The sequence below is a fragment of the Schistocerca serialis genome, chromosome 3 (assembly GCF_023864345.2).
Source record: "Schistocerca serialis cubense isolate TAMUIC-IGC-003099 chromosome 3, iqSchSeri2.2, whole genome shotgun sequence".
In the NCBI taxonomy this organism is placed as follows: domain Eukaryota; kingdom Metazoa; phylum Arthropoda; class Insecta; order Orthoptera; family Acrididae; genus Schistocerca; species Schistocerca serialis.
The window spans coordinates 424187818-424205566 of NC_064640.1; the positions used below are offsets into that span (position 1 = coordinate 424187818).

General features: G+C 37.1%; 1 protein-coding gene across 1 annotated transcript in view; it reads right to left on the reverse strand.

The window, feature by feature from the left end:
- Positions 1–9685, reverse strand: part of LOC126470304 (protein unc-79 homolog) — an 857658-nt gene extending 847973 nt beyond the window's left edge. The window contains exons 1-4 of the mRNA XM_050098074.1: positions 9560–9685; positions 6484–6603; positions 1674–1835; positions 1413–1583 (exon numbers count right to left, since the gene is read on the reverse strand). Of these exons, the coding sequence (XP_049954031.1) occupies positions 1413–1583; positions 1674–1835; positions 6484–6603; positions 9560–9581 (475 nt within the window). The 5' untranslated portion in view covers positions 9582–9685. The remainder of the gene's footprint in view (positions 1–1412; positions 1584–1673; positions 1836–6483; positions 6604–9559) is intronic.
- Positions 9686–17749: the final 8064 nt, after the last annotated feature.

Here is a 17749-nt window from a genome sequence, read left to right on the forward strand (position 1 = left end):
GCAGAACAGGATCATACATACAGATATCTGTTGAGAGTTTGTATGATTATATCATGAATTAGATACAGGACAGGGAAATAGCAATTTTTTGCTTTAATTTTGGATACCAGTGTACGTGATGTGGCAGCACAATTCTGCATGGCTGAACACACAAACATCTGTCCTCCCTGGTGCTAGTCACATGGGACTACTGAGATTCTGCATGGCTTTAAGTAGAGCCCTCCTGAACTGATGGGTTCCACATTTCCAGGAGTCCTATGATCCTGATTAACATAAGCAGCATTATTGTGTAACAGTAAACCACATTAGTTAGTAACTTACAATATCTTCTCACGAACAGCCAACTTTCAAATGCAACTTCTGAGTGACAAACCCATAGCTTAATCTTTTCTTAAAGACAGAATGTAGGTGGCATTACTACCACCTACTTTGTAGGAAATGCTAATCATTTGCATATCTAAGCATGCTTCATACTAATCTGATGTTTGTCCCATGCCACCTTCATGGTGTTGCAATGTGTGTGTGTGTGTGTGTGTGTGTGTGTGTGTGTGTGTGTGTGTGTGTGTGTGTGTGTGTGTGTGCGCGCGCGCGCGCTTGTGGTACAGCATAGTTTGGGGGGGGGGGGGGGGGGGGGGGAAGATCCTCACCAATCCCATTCTCCCAAGCTGTACTTAGCACAGACTGGCCAAAAGTTTTGAAATATTCACCATTTGGCAAAATAAGGAAAATTGATCAGAATTTAATGTCATGTCAGCACTGAGGTTTTAGAGACTGAGCACAAGTTCAGATTAGAGTAGCATGAGGAAGGGAATTCAGCGGGCCATTTCAAACAAACAATCCTGGCAGACACCTTACAAAGATTTCGGGAAATCATGGACATCCCAACTCAGGATGGCCAAATAAGGATTTCAGTTGCCTTCCTACATAATATGAGTTCAGTGTCTCACCACTGCACCATTTAACTCAATACACCATTTGACAAGAGCCTCGATGGTCATTAAGTTTATTAAATTCAGCAGACTTGTGACTATTCCTTCCCCTCATGTCAAGAGAGAGGTAACTAACTTAAGCGCGTATTGTGAAGAAAGAAAAAAAAAAGGGAATTTAATGGATGCATAGAGATATCTTCACTTAGTAAAATATTTCTACAGTGCCCAGTAATACCACAGGCAAGCAAATGTGAGTACAAGAATTGCATATTACCTATTCAGCAACTTCTATTCTAATTATTTTACAACTAAAAAATCACAATTAAAAAGATTGTTTCTCAACATATTAACAAATTACACAAAGCAATAACTTTGCTAAAATTGGGACAGTACAGTCTGGACAGGCACTTAAACGAAAGAAAATTATGTACTGTTTCCTCCAGGTCTTTATTTTAGCTTAAGCAAATTTTTTTACATACTTACTTATTGTAAATGGCAGTATATAAAAGCATAGTGAATTAACAATCTCTTGATGCAGAGTAGATGGGAGAACAGCAATTGTTGAAGCTGCTGTATAGGGCAAAGCATCAATCATATCTTGTTCCAAAAATGGTAAAATACAGCCCACACACTGTAGAATTGCCTGCCCAAATGCTGAAATACACAAAGAAATAAGTTCTGTATCACTATTTTAAAATCAAAACTCATTTAAAAATATGAATATGTAGAGTTTGTGTAGCATACCATGCAGACCGAACTGTATGAGTGGTGCAATATCAACAAGCTGAACAACAGCATTAAAGAGACCCCTATAATCAAGATTGGGATAAAGGCTCATTCGAATCCCATCCTTTTCTTGACATTTCAACATCTCAAGTGGTGAGTCAGGCACATCTTTCAATACAGCTGTTATTTGAAAAAAAAAAACAGATTAAATACAATTGATAAAAATTAAGAGACAGTTCTGCAAACAAAATAAATGAAGCCACAATGATGATTTGATTATAGACAAATTGATTACTAATGGCATGCAGTGCTATGAACAAATTATTTTATGTTTCATACTACACTGTAACTGGACACTGAGTAAAATGATAATTATGTATGTAATTTTTCACAATCTCTACAGATAGTACTTAACAAGATATACTACTCCACAGAAACTTTAACCATTAAAGTTTTTTTCTCAACTACTCGAAAATTACAAAAAAACTGAAGTGAATGAAATTGACCCCTCTCACTTTTTTCTCTTCATCATTAAGTACTGACAATTTTCATGTAAAGATTTCACAACAGAACAGTGAGTCCTGCATGATAACATAATGCCTGTCAATACTTAAGATTGGTCAGATATGTTATATCTGCTTATTTTGCCACATCTAATTCTCAACCACCCTATCATCAAGTCTTATTTTTTTTACTATTGGTGCTTGCAGCCATATTCTCTATCCACTGTTTCCAAGTTATGTCCCACAATTACTTATTTGTAGCACTAGATTTGGTAGATGATTACCTTCTGCTATATTTGAAAGACTTTATAGTTGTTCTGAAAAATCAGTGTAAAACAACTGAATAAAGCCACATTTATGGTGCATTGGTTAATAACAATCTCAATTTTGTATGATGGAAAGATGTGACCCAGATCCATTCTCAACTGAAAGATCAATTGACAATCTGTGTAAATAAAAAAGCTGCAATATCAACACACATCCTGTTAAAGTTGTATCAGATCTATGGTGCTGCAGTACGTGTTATTTCTTTTGATAATGATGATGATCAAGACAGCACTGCTTGTTTGAAAATCAGCTTGCCATTTTCTCACAAGATATCCTACAAAGCATGGATGGAGGGCAACAGGCAGATTCCGTAGTCCTTGATTTCCAGAAAGCATTTGACATGGTGCACCACTGCACACTGCTGACAGAGGATTGTGCATATGGATTAGGTTTCCACTTCCATGAGTGGCTCGAAGATTTTTTTAAGTAATAGAACCCAGTACACTGGTCTCGACAGCAAGTGTTTATCAGAGACAAGAGTGTTAGCAGGAGTGTACAAAGAAGTGTGATAGGAACACTCCTATTCTCTACATACATAAACAATCTGGCAGACTGGGTGAATAGCAATTTACAGCTGACGGTGCTGTGGTGTATGGGAAGGTGTCATCCTTGAGTGATTGTAGGGGGATACAATCTGATTTAGACAGAATTTCTAGTTGGTGTGATCAATGGCAGCTTGTTCTAAATGTTGAAAATGTAAGTTAATGTGGATGAGTAGGAAAACCAATCCTGTAAAATACAAATACAGAATTAGTAATGTGCTGCTTGACACAGGCACATAGATTAAATATCAAGGCATAATGCTGCAAAGTGATATGAAATGTAATGAGCACGTAATGCTGGTAATTAGGAAGGCGAATGTTAAACTTTGTTTTATTGGGAGAATTTTGGGAAAGTGTGGCTCATTTATAAAAAAGGTAGCATACAGAACACTAGTGTACCCAATTATTGAGTACTGCTCTATTATTTGGGATTCCACCAGGGCAGATTAAAGGGAGACAATGAAGCAATTCAGAGGTGTGCTGATAGATGTGTTATCAGTAGGTTCAATCAGCACACAAGTATCATGGAAATGCTTCATGAAGTAAAAAGGGAATCCCTGGAGAGAAGACGATGGTCTTTTTGTGAGGCACATTGCAGAAATTTAGAGACCTAACATTTGAGGCTGACTGCAGATTGATTCTACTGCCTCCAATGTATGTTTTGTGTAAGGACCATGAAGATAAGATTAAATACATTTGTGCATGTATGCAGACGTACAGACACTCATTTTTCCCTTGCTCTATTTGTGAGTGGAACAGGAAAGGAAATGACTAGTAGTGGTACATGATACCATCTGCCATGCACCATACAGTGACTTGGGGATTATATACACTCCTGGAAATGGAAAAAAGAACACATTGACACCGGTGTGTCAGACCCACCATACTTGCTCCAGACACTGCGAGAGGGCTGTACAAGCAATGATCACACGCACGGCACAGCGGACACACCAGGAACCGCGGTGTTGGCCGTCGAATGGCGCTAGCTGCGCAGCATTTGTGCACCGCCGCCGTCAGTGTCAGCCAGTTTGCCGTGGCATACGGAACTCCATCGCAGTCTTTAACACTGGTAGCATGCCGCGACAGCGTGGACATGAACCGTATGTGCAGTTGACGGACTTTGAGTGAGGGCGTATAGTGGGCATGTGGGAGGCCGGGTGGACGTACCGCCGAATTGCTCAACACGTGGGGCGTGAGGTCTCCACAGTACATCGATGTTGTCGCCAGTGGTCGGCGGAAGGTGAACGTGCCCGTTGACCTGGGACCGGACCGCAGCGACGCACGGATGCACGCCAAGACCGTAGGATCCTACGCAGTGCCGTAGGGGACCGCACCGCCACTTCCCAGCAAATTAGGGACACTGTTGCTCCTGGGGTATCGGCGAGGACCATTCGCAACCGTCTCTATGAAGCTGGGCTACGGTCCCGCACACCGTTAGGCCGTCTTCCGCTCACGCCCCAACATCGTGCAGCCCGCCTCCAGTGGTGTCGCGACAGGCGTGAATGGAGGGACGAATGGAGACGTGTCGTCTTCAGCGATGAGAGTCGCTTCTGCCTTGGTGCCAATGATGGTCGTATGCGTGTTTGGCGCCGTGCAGGTGAGCGCCACAATCAGGACTGCATACGACCGAGGCACACAGGGCCAACACCCGGCATCATGGTGTGGGGAGTGATCTCCTACACTGGCCGTACACCACTGGTGATCGTCGAGAGGACACTGAATAGTGCACAGTACATCCAAACCTTCATCGAACCCATCGTTCTACCATTCCTAGACCGGCAACGGAACTTGCTGTTCCAACAGGACAATGCACGTCCGCATGTATCCCGTGCCACCCAACGTGCTCTAGAAGGTGTAAGTCAACTACCCTGGCCAGCAAGATCTCCGGATCTGTCCCCCATTGAGCATGTTTGGCACTGGATGAAGCGGTCTGCACGTCCAGCACAAACGCTGGTCCAACTGAGGCGCCAGGTGGAAATGGCATGGCAAGCCATTCCACAGGACTACATCCAGCATCTCTACGATCGTCTCCATGGGAGAATAGCAGCCTGCATTGCTGCGAAAGGTGGATATACACTGTACTAGTGCCGACATTGTGCATGCTCTGTTGCCTGTGTCTATGTGCCTGTGGTTCTGTCAGTGTGATCATGTGATGTATCTGACCCCAGGAATGTGTCAATAAAGTTTCCCCTTCCTGGGACAATGAATTCACGGTGTTCTTATTTCAATTTCCAGGAGTGTATGTAGATGTTGTTGTCCATCATCATCATCATCATCATCATCATCACTGTTAACTTCAATAACTCCCACACTTTTTGAAAATGCTCTTCCTGTCCACAAAAACAATTGTAGATTTTCAAAGGCCAGTGATTCCAGTATAGACATTTTATTCACTGGCTGTTCATCACTGGAAGTTACAAGTACCTCTTTTTATGTCTCAGGTTAATTCCCAAAATGTTTAGGAGCTATATAAAGTCATACCTGAGCATATAAATTGATGTTGAACTAGTAACAACTTCAAAGATCTTGCCATTACATCAGAACTTGTACTACTGTGCACACTGGATGGCTAATAATGGGTGGGTATAGGTCTATGTTTCAGAGACCTTTGGAAGGCACAGTCATAGTGAGTTACCACTTGTAAAGAAAAAATAAATAAAATCAAGGGATCCCCTACACTCTGACCTCCTATGTTGCATTTCATACCTGAGGCTACTTTGACAACTTGATATTAGGAGCTGCTGGGCTGTTATTGAAACACAGTTACATACATAAATTTCATCTGTAACATGATTAGAAAAGGATTTTTTTGCTTTTTGAAGTGTTATGATTGTTTTATCGTAAGTATGTAAGACTTCTTGCATGAGTTTTTAAATGCAAACAATACCTCTGTCCACTCCTGCAATGTATGGGTACCAACAGCGTGGTTTATTTTAAACACTTTGTCTTTTGTAATTAAATTTAGCAAACCAACTGTTATCTAGAATATATTATCCAGATAAAACATCGAAACACTCACTACACGCTTATAACATTGGCTGTTATTTAACCAAATTTAAAGTCACATTTTTTCCCTACATGATAACTCATTCTCATCCCTCCTCCTCCCCCCTTTTCCACATTTATACTATCCTTACAATTCTAAATAAAGAAGCTTCTATTCATTATTATATGTAATTTATGACTATTTTAAAATACTGACATAACCTCTACAGCTCTTCAACCTATCGAACATGTAACTGCAAAAGTCTTGCCAAATGGCAGTTATATTTTTCACAGCATAATCTGTATTTCAAGCTCAATCCCTGACTACCGAAAGCTATCATTGCCATTTCATTCTATAAGACCCATACAATACAGACAGATTTTACTGTAAGCTCACTAACATCTTATTACTAATACTCAACAAAAGCATTGACAAATAAGAAATTCCATGATATGCAGTATGGTACATACTCAATAATGTCTGAGAAAAATATTTCAGTGTGTTGGCAATATCTACACCAGATGGCACAGGCATAATTCCATGCAGAAGTCGAAGTTGATAATCGTGAAGATTCCGAATTTTTGCAGTAACTGTAACAGAAGAGATGAGTGAGAAAAGAAATATAAAAGTAGCACTTCAATTGAAGATAGTATGACTGTTCAAGTTTTTTATCTAACTATGCAGTACGATTTTCTAATTATATGTTGGCATAACTAACAAAATGTCACCTAAATTATTGCAAAGTATTTGATAATATACTACGATAACAGACGTGTGAATTAATGGACTTTTAGGAGTAACCTGTAAAACATCACAGCAATCACCTGGTTATCTCCTCAAAAACGTTGCTATACAGTTAAAGATTATTTACACTAAATGCAAAATAGGTAGCAATTAACACCAATGTTCAAAATGTATGTATGCCTGCTGACAGTTTTTGTAGTTAAATGGGAAGCTGTATAATAGTATAAGTACTATAGTACATCAGGTATTTTTATTCCCTTGATTTCTCTATCAAGTTATTATATTGTTTGTTGTGTTATATACTGTATATGCATATCATTTGTGTGTGTAGTTACACATATTTACTTATTGTGTATAAACCTGATGACACCCAGACCATGTACATGATCAATGGTTGATCAATAAATATTAATATTAATTTGAATATAACAACAAATGTTAGAAGACAGCATCAATAGGATTGTTGTCAACTGTATATTTATTTATAGAAATTGTAACTTTTGAATATGTGGTTCCTATGTTGTAAAATAATTTTGTTTGGATAACAACAAAGAAATGAACCTTTAAAAATTAAACAGCAACTTATGCCTTTTTGGTTATTAATATGTATCACAGTAGAATACAGACTACAGAAAGCCTAGAATCATTGGAAACTCATGATGCCTATATACAATATATGTCCCATCTGAAAATTTCTAGAACTACCTGATAGCCAAAATTTTGTTCTTTAATATAGCAGCTGCTATTACTGACTAAAAATTATCATTATGAACAAATATCTAAGTAGGCCTAACTGTAAGGTAATGGAATGTATTCTTGACCGAGTTTACACGCAATATCATCTTTTAACAAGCTGAAGTAAATTGTCTGGCTGGAGTACATTCACATATAAGTGATTTATAGAAAGCCAGTAACATACTGGTGATAGCTGGATAAAACCAGTAACATAGTGCTAACATAAAGAGCTAGATTGAAAATTACTTAAGAAAAGCACAAAGAGTTTGTAACTTCTCTAAAATCTTTAAACAGTAACAGTAGCCTACATTTCTTTAAGTGAAAATAAGTCATATCATCAACATAAAACATAAATGTTGCCTAAACACAAACCTAGGTTATTTATATCACAGAAAGTTGTTACTCGGGCACCAAGATAAATGATGATGCCCAAAGTAATGAGGATATCAAATGTAGACAGGCAATGGCAAGAAAAACATTTATGAAGTACAGAAATTTGTTAAATTTAAGAGTTAGAAAGTCTTTCTGAAGGTAGTCCTATTTTCCTGGAGTGCATCATTTTATGGGAGTGAAAATATGGAAATATGGAGGGAGGATGGAGAGAGAGGGAAGAGGAAGGGAGGGAAAAAGAGAAAGAGAGTGTAATTATAGCAGCAGGTTAGGAGACAAATGCAGTAAGCGGGCTCAAATGCATAGATGGCTCCAGATTGCAGTAGTTATTCAGAGATGAAGAGGTTTGTGCAGGATAGAGTAGTGAGTTGCATTCAATCTGTCTTCAGAATGAAGCTCACAACAGCAACAACTATTGCAGAATAATCAGTATTTGCAATTCAATAGGTTTTTCAAAACATGACCTAAACTATTTCAATGAAACTGGTGTCGCAAAAGTGAATTTCCAAGCAACAAGTACTGGTACACAATTCATATGCAAAGCTTTATGAATAGATTCTATACATTTACAGAGTACTCAACCATATTTGGTTTAAATTTAATAACAAAACAAGACGGAGAACACAGACATGCCTTATGGCATTAGTAAACAATGATTGCAAACACAAATACACAGTATATCACAGCATAGCTCCTCACATGCATCACTTAATACATAATACAGGGTTTGTAGCTCATACAATATAAGATTGCATCTAACTTCAAGAACAACAGTTTTATTCATACATTTTACAACTGCACCTCCAACCTATCGAACACTTTGAGAACCTGACTATTACAAGCCAACTTCTTGTACAATTACTAGTGACTGGAAAACTGCACGTGTATACCATAAAAACAATAAAATGTAAAACAAGTGTGAACGGCCAAACTACAAAACGTTGTCGCATATGATTGGCAAATACAGTTTTGTCTCAATCGACTCAAATGGCTCAAGTAACAAACATTTCATCAATACATAAGTTAAGTACAACATGGCTCCTACACTCATGAGACATAACTGCTTTAGAATTACGTGAACCATAAAAAACACATGAATAACAAAGATATTTGTAATTAACACACGTGATTACTGGGATAAATGCGAAATATTACAACTGATAATATCGGGAATTTTTTATTTTCAAATACAACTGTTCCTCAAGATAAGTGAATGTGTACCCCACACTGATTTACATCATATGCACGTAATTTACATTAATGTGAACTACACATAGAATAGTATTTATTATACGCTTATGACTTTATCTGAACAAGTACAGTCTTTCCCCGGCGTCTTAGAATTTTATGAGTCTCGACACGTAATAATATTAGAGCACTTCTGCATTGTAAGAGTACTGAAACAGTAATCCGTATAAATATAAATTTGAAATTGACGTCCAGGTGGTACAGACGCTACTTTAGAAAATTTACGCAGATTGTGCGCTCCGCATAAACTACATAAAATTATCACAATATTTTGAACATAATACTACATAAATTTCAGCCGCCTACATAATAAGGTACCTTAATGACAATATTAAAGTTGACGATTTTACAAACAGCGTGTTTTATTTTTTAATTAAAAGCTACATTGGAGGTGACAGGGCTTAAAAAGGCGTTACCAACGCCACTTACAGGCGGCAGCTCTTGTTCCCATTTTAGCAGCGAGTAAATGTCAATTAACAAAAACAAATATTAAGAAACACATCAACCAGCAGAAAAACTACAAACAAAATATTGACATAACAGCTATAATCGCTGATCAGCGTAGTTAATGCAGATATACCAGTTTAGCGCATGCATTGTTAATAGCTCTGGATATTCTTGCGTAAGACAAAATAATTCCTAAAAGTGCCAAATATCAATTTCCTAGGTCATGTCTTATAATAAAATATACGCATCTAACTGAGATAAATGACCAAAAAGTTAGATGTCGAGAAATACAAATTTAAATTAAATGTAAAGACCTGAAACTTAATGAAATTAAAATTTGTTTGAGGGAGTACCTATATTTTATTCAAGTATTCACGAAATGGCTTGATTTTGAATGGTATTCCACAATGGTAACTCAGTAACTAGCACCCTGGTTTCTTTTTTCACGATATAAGGTCACTGTACCTGCAGGATGATGCTACTCTTACTAAAATATCCTCAAGAATGTTACTATCTGCTACCATTCATGTATAAAGTTCTTCTAGTTTCATATTTATTCACACATTTGTAGAATAACATATTTTATTACTAGAGGTACGTTTACTTCCTGTATTATACCAAAAATGCCTGTTTAATCCCCATAATTGATATCTTTATTCTCTTGGTATTCTTTTATTGATTTTGACATGGCCTTGATTTTTATTGTAGGGTGTAGTGCAGACAGTGGAAGCTAATTTAACTGTAAATTAATGTGGGTTTGTACGAGGCATACAGCGTCAGTACACCAAAGTAAAATGCCTTGTGAAGATAGTGAAGAGGTCCTGGTATCAGAGGAATATAACTTAGTAGTTTATTTGTCTGCAGTTAGTTTTAGAATAATATGATATTAGACCTGAAAAGTCATTACAGACTGAGTACAAACTTACTTTAGGGAAGAGAATTAGCCATGTCTTTTCAAAGGAACCATCGTAACATTAACCTAAGGTGTTTCAGGAAAACCAATGGGAAATCTAAATCACGATGGCTGGACACGGATTTTAACTGCCATCCTCCCGATTACAAGTCATGTGCGCGAATCATTGCGTAATCTCCCTCAGTTGCTGCACAAAGTGCAGACCATTGGATACGCCGTGTGCACTAAGCACAAACCCTTCCTGCGGACCGCAGGGTGAGCTTCCTATTAGTTTTTTCATGGTTCTTGTTTAGCCGGTTCGTAATATTGTAGTAGTTTCCCTCTACAGAGAAGGAGATGAGGCACTCACGAAGGCAAAAGAAGTTTGGCACTATCCAACACAGATCTTAGCCCTACAATTCTCCAGTATCGTGTACTATACCGTTGATGTATAATGTATTTTATTAGTTATTCATATTGCTCTTTACAAGTACCAACTTTTTGTTATCTAAATAAATCTTTGCAATAGAATAAGCATTATTTCAGAGAATTACTTTAAATGGCTTTTTAAAAATAATGGTCTCACTTATTTCTTTAATCTCCATGGACAATTTGGTTTTTTGGTAGAAAATATTGTTTTGATTTGCTCATTATTTTTCTTTGTAAAAGTATGTTAAATACATCTCTTGCTCCAAGGACATAGATAAAAATACTTGTACTAGAATTAATAATAGTTTAGGATGTTTGTGGATGGAGCTGTCAGAATCCTCAGCTATTTAAACAAATTATTCCAATGATTATTATTATTATTATTATTTCTTTACTTTCTCAGACGTTAAGTCTGGTTAAAAATGGGATGTGACGCGGACCTTGATCAAGCGTCACTTCCTTTTAACTGTACGGTATATGTTATATTGCATTTAGGAACTTTCAGGTAATTGAACATGTATCAATAATTACGGATTTCTGTAATTGTATATATAAGTTTGGATGTAGCTGTAATGCATTGATGTACTGGTGGATATTGTGTGGTATGACTCCTGTAGTTGATAGTATAATTGGTATAATGTCAACTTTATTCTGATGCCACATGTCCTTGACTTCCTCAGCCAGTTGGATGTATTTTTCAATTTTTTCTCCTGTTTTCTTTTGTATATTTGTTGTATTAGGTATGGATATTTCGATTAGTTGTGTTAATTTCTTCTTTTTATTGGTGAGTATGATGTCAGGTTTGTTATGTGGTGTTGTTTTATCTGTTGTAATGGTTCTGTTCCAGTATATGTTGTATTCATCATTCTCCAGTACATTTTGTGGTGCATACTTGTATGTGGGAACGTGTTGTTTTATAAGTTTATGTTGTAAGGCAAGCTGTTGATGTATTATTTTTGCTACATTGTCATGTCTTCTGGGGTATTCTGTATTTGCTAGTATTGTACATCCACTTGTGATGTGATCTACTGTTTCTATTTGTTGTTTGCAAAGTCTGCATTTATCTGTTGTGGTATTGGGATCTTTAATAATATGCTGGTGTTTATTGTTTGATCCTGTATTGCAATCATGAATCCTTCCGTCTCACTGTATATATTGCCTTTTCTTAGCCATGTGTTGGATGCGTCTTGATCGATGTGTGGCTGTGTTAGATGATACAGGTGCTTGCCATGTAGTGTTTTCTTTTTCCAATTTACTTTCTTTGTATTTGTTGATGTTATGTGATCTAAAGGGTTGTAGCACTGGTTATGAAATTGCAATGGTGTAACCGATGTATTTATATGAGTGATTGCTTTGTGTATTTTGCTAGTTTCTGTTCATTCTATAAAGAATTTTCTTAAATTGTCTACCTGTCCATAATGTAGGTTTTTTTATGTCGATAAATCCCCTTCCTCCTTCCTTTCTGCTTAATGTGAATCTTTCTGTTACTGAATGTATGTGATGTATGCTATATTTGTGGCATTGTGATCGTGTCAGTATATTGAGTGCTTCTAGTTCTGCGTTACTCCATTTCACTACTCCAAATGAATAGGTCAATATTGGTATAGCGTAAGTGTTTATAGCTTTTGTCTTGTTTATTGCTGTCAATTCTGTTTTCAGTATTTTTGTTAGTCTTTGTCTATATTTTTCTTTTAGTTCTTCTTTAATATTTGTATTATCTATTCCTATTTTTTGTCTGTATCCTAGATATTTATAGGCATCTGTTTTTTCCATCGCTTCTATGCATTCGCTGTGGTTATCCAATATGTAATCTTCTTGTTTAGTGTGTTTTCCCTTGACAATGCTATTTTTCTTACATTTGTCTGTTCCAAAAGCCATATTTATATCATTGCTGAATACTTCTGTTATCTTTAGTAATTGGTTGAGTTGTTGATTGGTTGCTGCCAGTAGTTTTAGATCATCCATGTATAGCAAATGTGTGATTTTGTGTGGGTATGTTCCAGTAATATTATATCCGTAATTTGTATTATTTAGCATGTTGGATAGTGGGTTCAGAGCAAGACAGAACCAGAAAGGACTTAATGAGTCTCCTTGGTATATTCCACACTTAATCTGTATTGGCTGTGAAGTGATGTTATCTGAATTTGTTTGAATATTAAGTGTGGTTTTCCAGTTTTTCATTACTATGTTTAGAAACTGTATTAATTTAGGATCTACTTTGTATATTTCCAATATTTGTAGTAACCAAGAGTGGGGTACACTATCAAAGGCTTTTTGGTAATCAATGTATGCGTAGTGTAGCGACCTTTGTTTAGTTTTAGCTTGATATGTCACCTCTGTATCTATTATCAGTTGCTCTTTACATCCTCGTGCTCCTTTGCAGCAGCCTTTTTGTTCTTCATTTATAATTTTGTTCTGTGTTGTATGTGTCATTAATTTCTGTGTAATGACTGAAGTTAATATTTTGTATATTGTTGGTAGGCATGTTATGGGGCAATATTTTGCTGGGTTTGCTGTGTCTGCCTGATCTTTAGGTTTCAGATAGGTTATTCCATGTGCAAGTGTATCAGGGAATGTGTATGGGTCTGCAATGTAACTGTTAAATAATTTAGTTAGATGTGAATGTGTTGAGGTGAACTTCTTTAGCCAGAAATTTGCTATTTTATCATTTCCAGGGGCTTTCCAATTGTGCGTAGAATTAATTGCTTGGGTGACTTCATGTTGCAAAATTATCACTTCAGGCATTTGTGGTATCATCTTGTATTTGTCTGTTTCTGCTTGTATCCACCGTGCATGCCTGTTATGTTGTACCGGGTTTGACCATATGTTGCTCCAGAAGTGTTCCATGTCTGTTATGTTTGGTGGATTGTCTATTTTAATGTGTGTGTTATCTATTGTTTGGTAAAATCTCTTTTGGTTTGTGTTGAATGTTTGGTTTTGTTTCCTTCTATTTTCACTTTTTTTGTATCTTCTAAGTCGTTTGGCCAATGCTTGTAATTTCTGCTTCTTTTCATCTAATTGCTCTATTGCTTCTTGTTGTGAGATTTTACCTAACCTTTTTCGTTTTTTGTCTGATATTTCATTTCTTATAAATTGTGTTAGCTGTCCGATGTCTTTTCTCAGTTTTTCTATTCTGATCTGTAGCCTGTGTTGCCATGCTGGTTTTGTGGGTTTCTTCTGTGTATTTGTTTGTTCTGATCTCTGCCTAGTGTGTATATTTAGTGTAGTGAGTGCTCCTATATAAACCAGTAGTTGTAACTCTTCCATAGTTGTATTTTCATTTATTTTGTTGTGTATGATTGTGTTGATAGTTTTTATTGTTGTTTCGACTTGTGGGTTATTTGGTGGTCTATGCAAGAATGGTCTAATGTCTGTATTTGTGTCTTTGTATTCTACATATGTTAGCTGAAATTTTTCTTCTATATCTAACATCTGTGTCACTTCGTGTTCTATTTGTGCTTGTTCTGGTGGCTGTCTTAAGATTTCGTTTTCCTCTGATTGTTTAATTGGTGCGTGTTGTTCTTTGTTTGTTTGCTCTGGGATGTTTGAGTCCATTACTGTATTTTCTTCTTCTTCTGATTGCACATTATTTTGTTCCAGTATTTGTTGTACTTGTTGTTTGATGTTTTCTAATTCTGACTGGGGTATCCTGTTATTTTTGATTATTACACGGATCTGATCAGCTAGTCGTTGTTCTGTTAAAAATTTTAATTCTGGGTATCTGGTAATAAATGTTGTGTATACTTGTGATCTGTATCCAGTTGTGTTGGTTCCTAGGTTTGTTGCTTGGTAATAACAGAACATGAGGTGTCGATTAACTTCATCTGACCATCTCATCCTCTGTCTTTGTTTTCCTTCTAGGGTGGTTGCAGGAAGTATATCCTGCAAAACAGCTCTATTTGGATTTAAATCATTTTCCAGTTGGCTAGCAGTGTCGTTACCATTGTGGGCGGGCATAGGGTTCAAGCGTCATTCCCGACCCTGACGGCGCTTGTCCGAGGCTTTTTTAGTTCTGTCCTGAACCAACTAATCATTATTATTATTATTATTATTATTATTATAGTTACTATAATTTGTAGAACTGCATTTTAGCCATCAGATGTGCAAATTATACTATACTCTTTATTTGTTTCGATCATAGTGGCGATCATGACAGACAGGAAAAGCAGCACCTTAGAAGGATAAGCAGCTCATCTTTCCTTTAGATGAACAGAAAGTCTTCAAAGTTACAAGATGGTTATATATCCACATGTAACACATCATGCTGAGTATGTAATGTCAACAGAAAGAGTTGCAGTGTATCTGAGACAGAAATGGAGCCCCAGGATAGTAATCAGGCCGTAATGGAATCAGCCAGGCATCAGTTAGCGACTCTCCTGCGTTCACAGCCCTCCATGTAATGAAACCAGACCAGTCACCAGAATGAACTACCCCCATACTCATTGCAGTTTACACCAGCCTGTCATTGCGTTGATTCCAGATAATGCAGAGTGATACACTAATGCCATGACTCCCGAAAAATCAGCAAGCAGCAACAGCATTTAAACTAACCACAACATGCCCATCAGCATTTGAATGGTTGGGAAATTGTGTGACATTGAGCTTATGCTGCTCTAAACCATATCAATGATGCAGCTGCTCCTGTCACCAGTGGAACACGAACCACTGCCAGCCAGCTAAGCACATGGATGCCAGGTTAGGTCTGCACTTTGCCACCATCCTGGGAGATGTATGTGAGGGATTAGCCATCCCTGCCCTCGCTGGGGTATCAAAAGAAGACATCTAGACCTTAGGCGCTAGAGCATAATGCAGCCTGACATCCTTGCAGCAAGTGCCACTGGTCTTACCATCTCCGAGAAAGGAATCTGAGAATATAGCACTGCAGCGGTGGTGGCAGAAATGGTGCACAGTCAGAAACTTAGTGCTATCATACTGGGAAACTCCTTGATATTCACCTCACCTACCATTGTTACTTGCAGTCCGAAGACAGTGATTGTAAACAAGTTGCAATAAAGAAGTTGTTATAACCATGATCATGCTATCTTCGTCTACACACCCCACCCTTCTTCAGCACGGGAGCCTAGCCCACACGAATCCACATGAGGAGACGCTTGTTTTTAATATGGGTATTAAATTTTTCAGATGTGGTCATACATGGTATATCAAGTGTAATTGCAGAGAACTGTTAGCACAAGTATGAAATCAGTGGTAGAAATTTTTTTGACCAGTTACCTAAAAGGACAGCTGTGTAAATTCTTATTAGATACTGGGCCTCAGGTACCTGTGGCAAATAAGGGTGTACTTGGTAAAGTAGAATTAAATCTGCCACACCAGGCGTTAATCAGTGTGATGGGAGACATGCAAATACTCTCACTTGAACAGTACCAGTAAGTTTTCGAGTAGTGAAAGGTAATTTCTGAGTTAATTAAGAAGTTCTTCCCATGGCTGCCAGTGTCTGTGAAATCATTCTTGGATAGATTTCCTGATTGCACATCACACCAAAGTAGACTTGGAATGGTATATATTAGAAAGCTGAAACAATCAATTATAAAACCATTATACAAAAATGGGGATCGTTATGATGTAGAAAACAACAGGCCTTTATCAATGTTATCTTGTTTTTCAAAAATTATAGAAAGAGTAATGTATGGAAGACTCTCTACATTCCTAAAAAAAAGTGGAATATTGGTCAATGAACAAAAGGGCTTTCAAAAGAATAGATCAACTGAAACAGCTATATACAACTTTCTAAAACTTGTCCTCAATTCCATTGATAATAATGAAGTAAATTGTGGGGTCTTTTTAGATTTATCAAAGGCTTTTGTCGTTATTGATCATAAACTACTGCTCGATAAAACTTAGTTTCTATGGAGTTCGTGGTACTGCTCATGCATGGTTTAAGTCATACTTATCTGGCAGATGCCAGAAAGTTGAAATAGTTCATGATAGAAAGTCATACTTTTCCGGTTATAAGGAAGTTAGTTATGGGGTGCCCCAAGGTTAAGTGTTGGGACCCCTGTTGTTCTTGATCTTCATAAATGACTTGCCAAACTATTTAACACAAGCTGATTGTGTGCTTTTTGCAACAGTTTATTTGTGAATGAGAAAAAACATTATGGATTAATTACAGACATGTTTCAAATAATGTGAAGCACAATATAACTGTGAAGCTAGGCCAACAGAATACACTACAAACGCCAAATACAAAATTCTTAGGAATTTGGTTAGACGAGCATCTAAAGTGGGACAAGCATATAGATGTGCTCAATATAAAGTTAAGTAAATGTTGCTATTTATTTAGAATGCTCAAAAATTGCTGCAGTGATCAAACAGTACTGTGTGCATATTATCCATTTATGCATAGCCTTTTGCGATATGGTGTCATATTTTGGGGCAATTCAAGTCAGGCAAAACACACTTTTATTATTCAAAAACGAGCGATAAGAATCATAAAAGGAGCTGCACCTATCCATGTAGGGAATTTTTCAAGGAATATAAAATCATGACTCTTCCATCCATTTACATCTATGAAAGTATATGCTTTCTGAAGTCTCACCCCCAGTTTTCTTCTTTAAACAGTGAGTTCCATGACTGTACAACAAGACAGAGTAATGACTTTCACAGAGAAGTGCATAAGAAAGCCCAGTACAACAAGAGTGCAATATACCACCCAAAAATTCTCTATAGTGCTCCTCCCTTAAAAATTAAAAGGATTCAGAAGCTGAGCAGTCTTAAAAGAGAAATCAAAAGAATGTTAATTAGTAATAATTTTTACAGTGTTAGTGAATACATGAATTCTTCAGAAAGATAGCGTGCCTTCACCTATCTTACCAGTCACTATATACAAACTT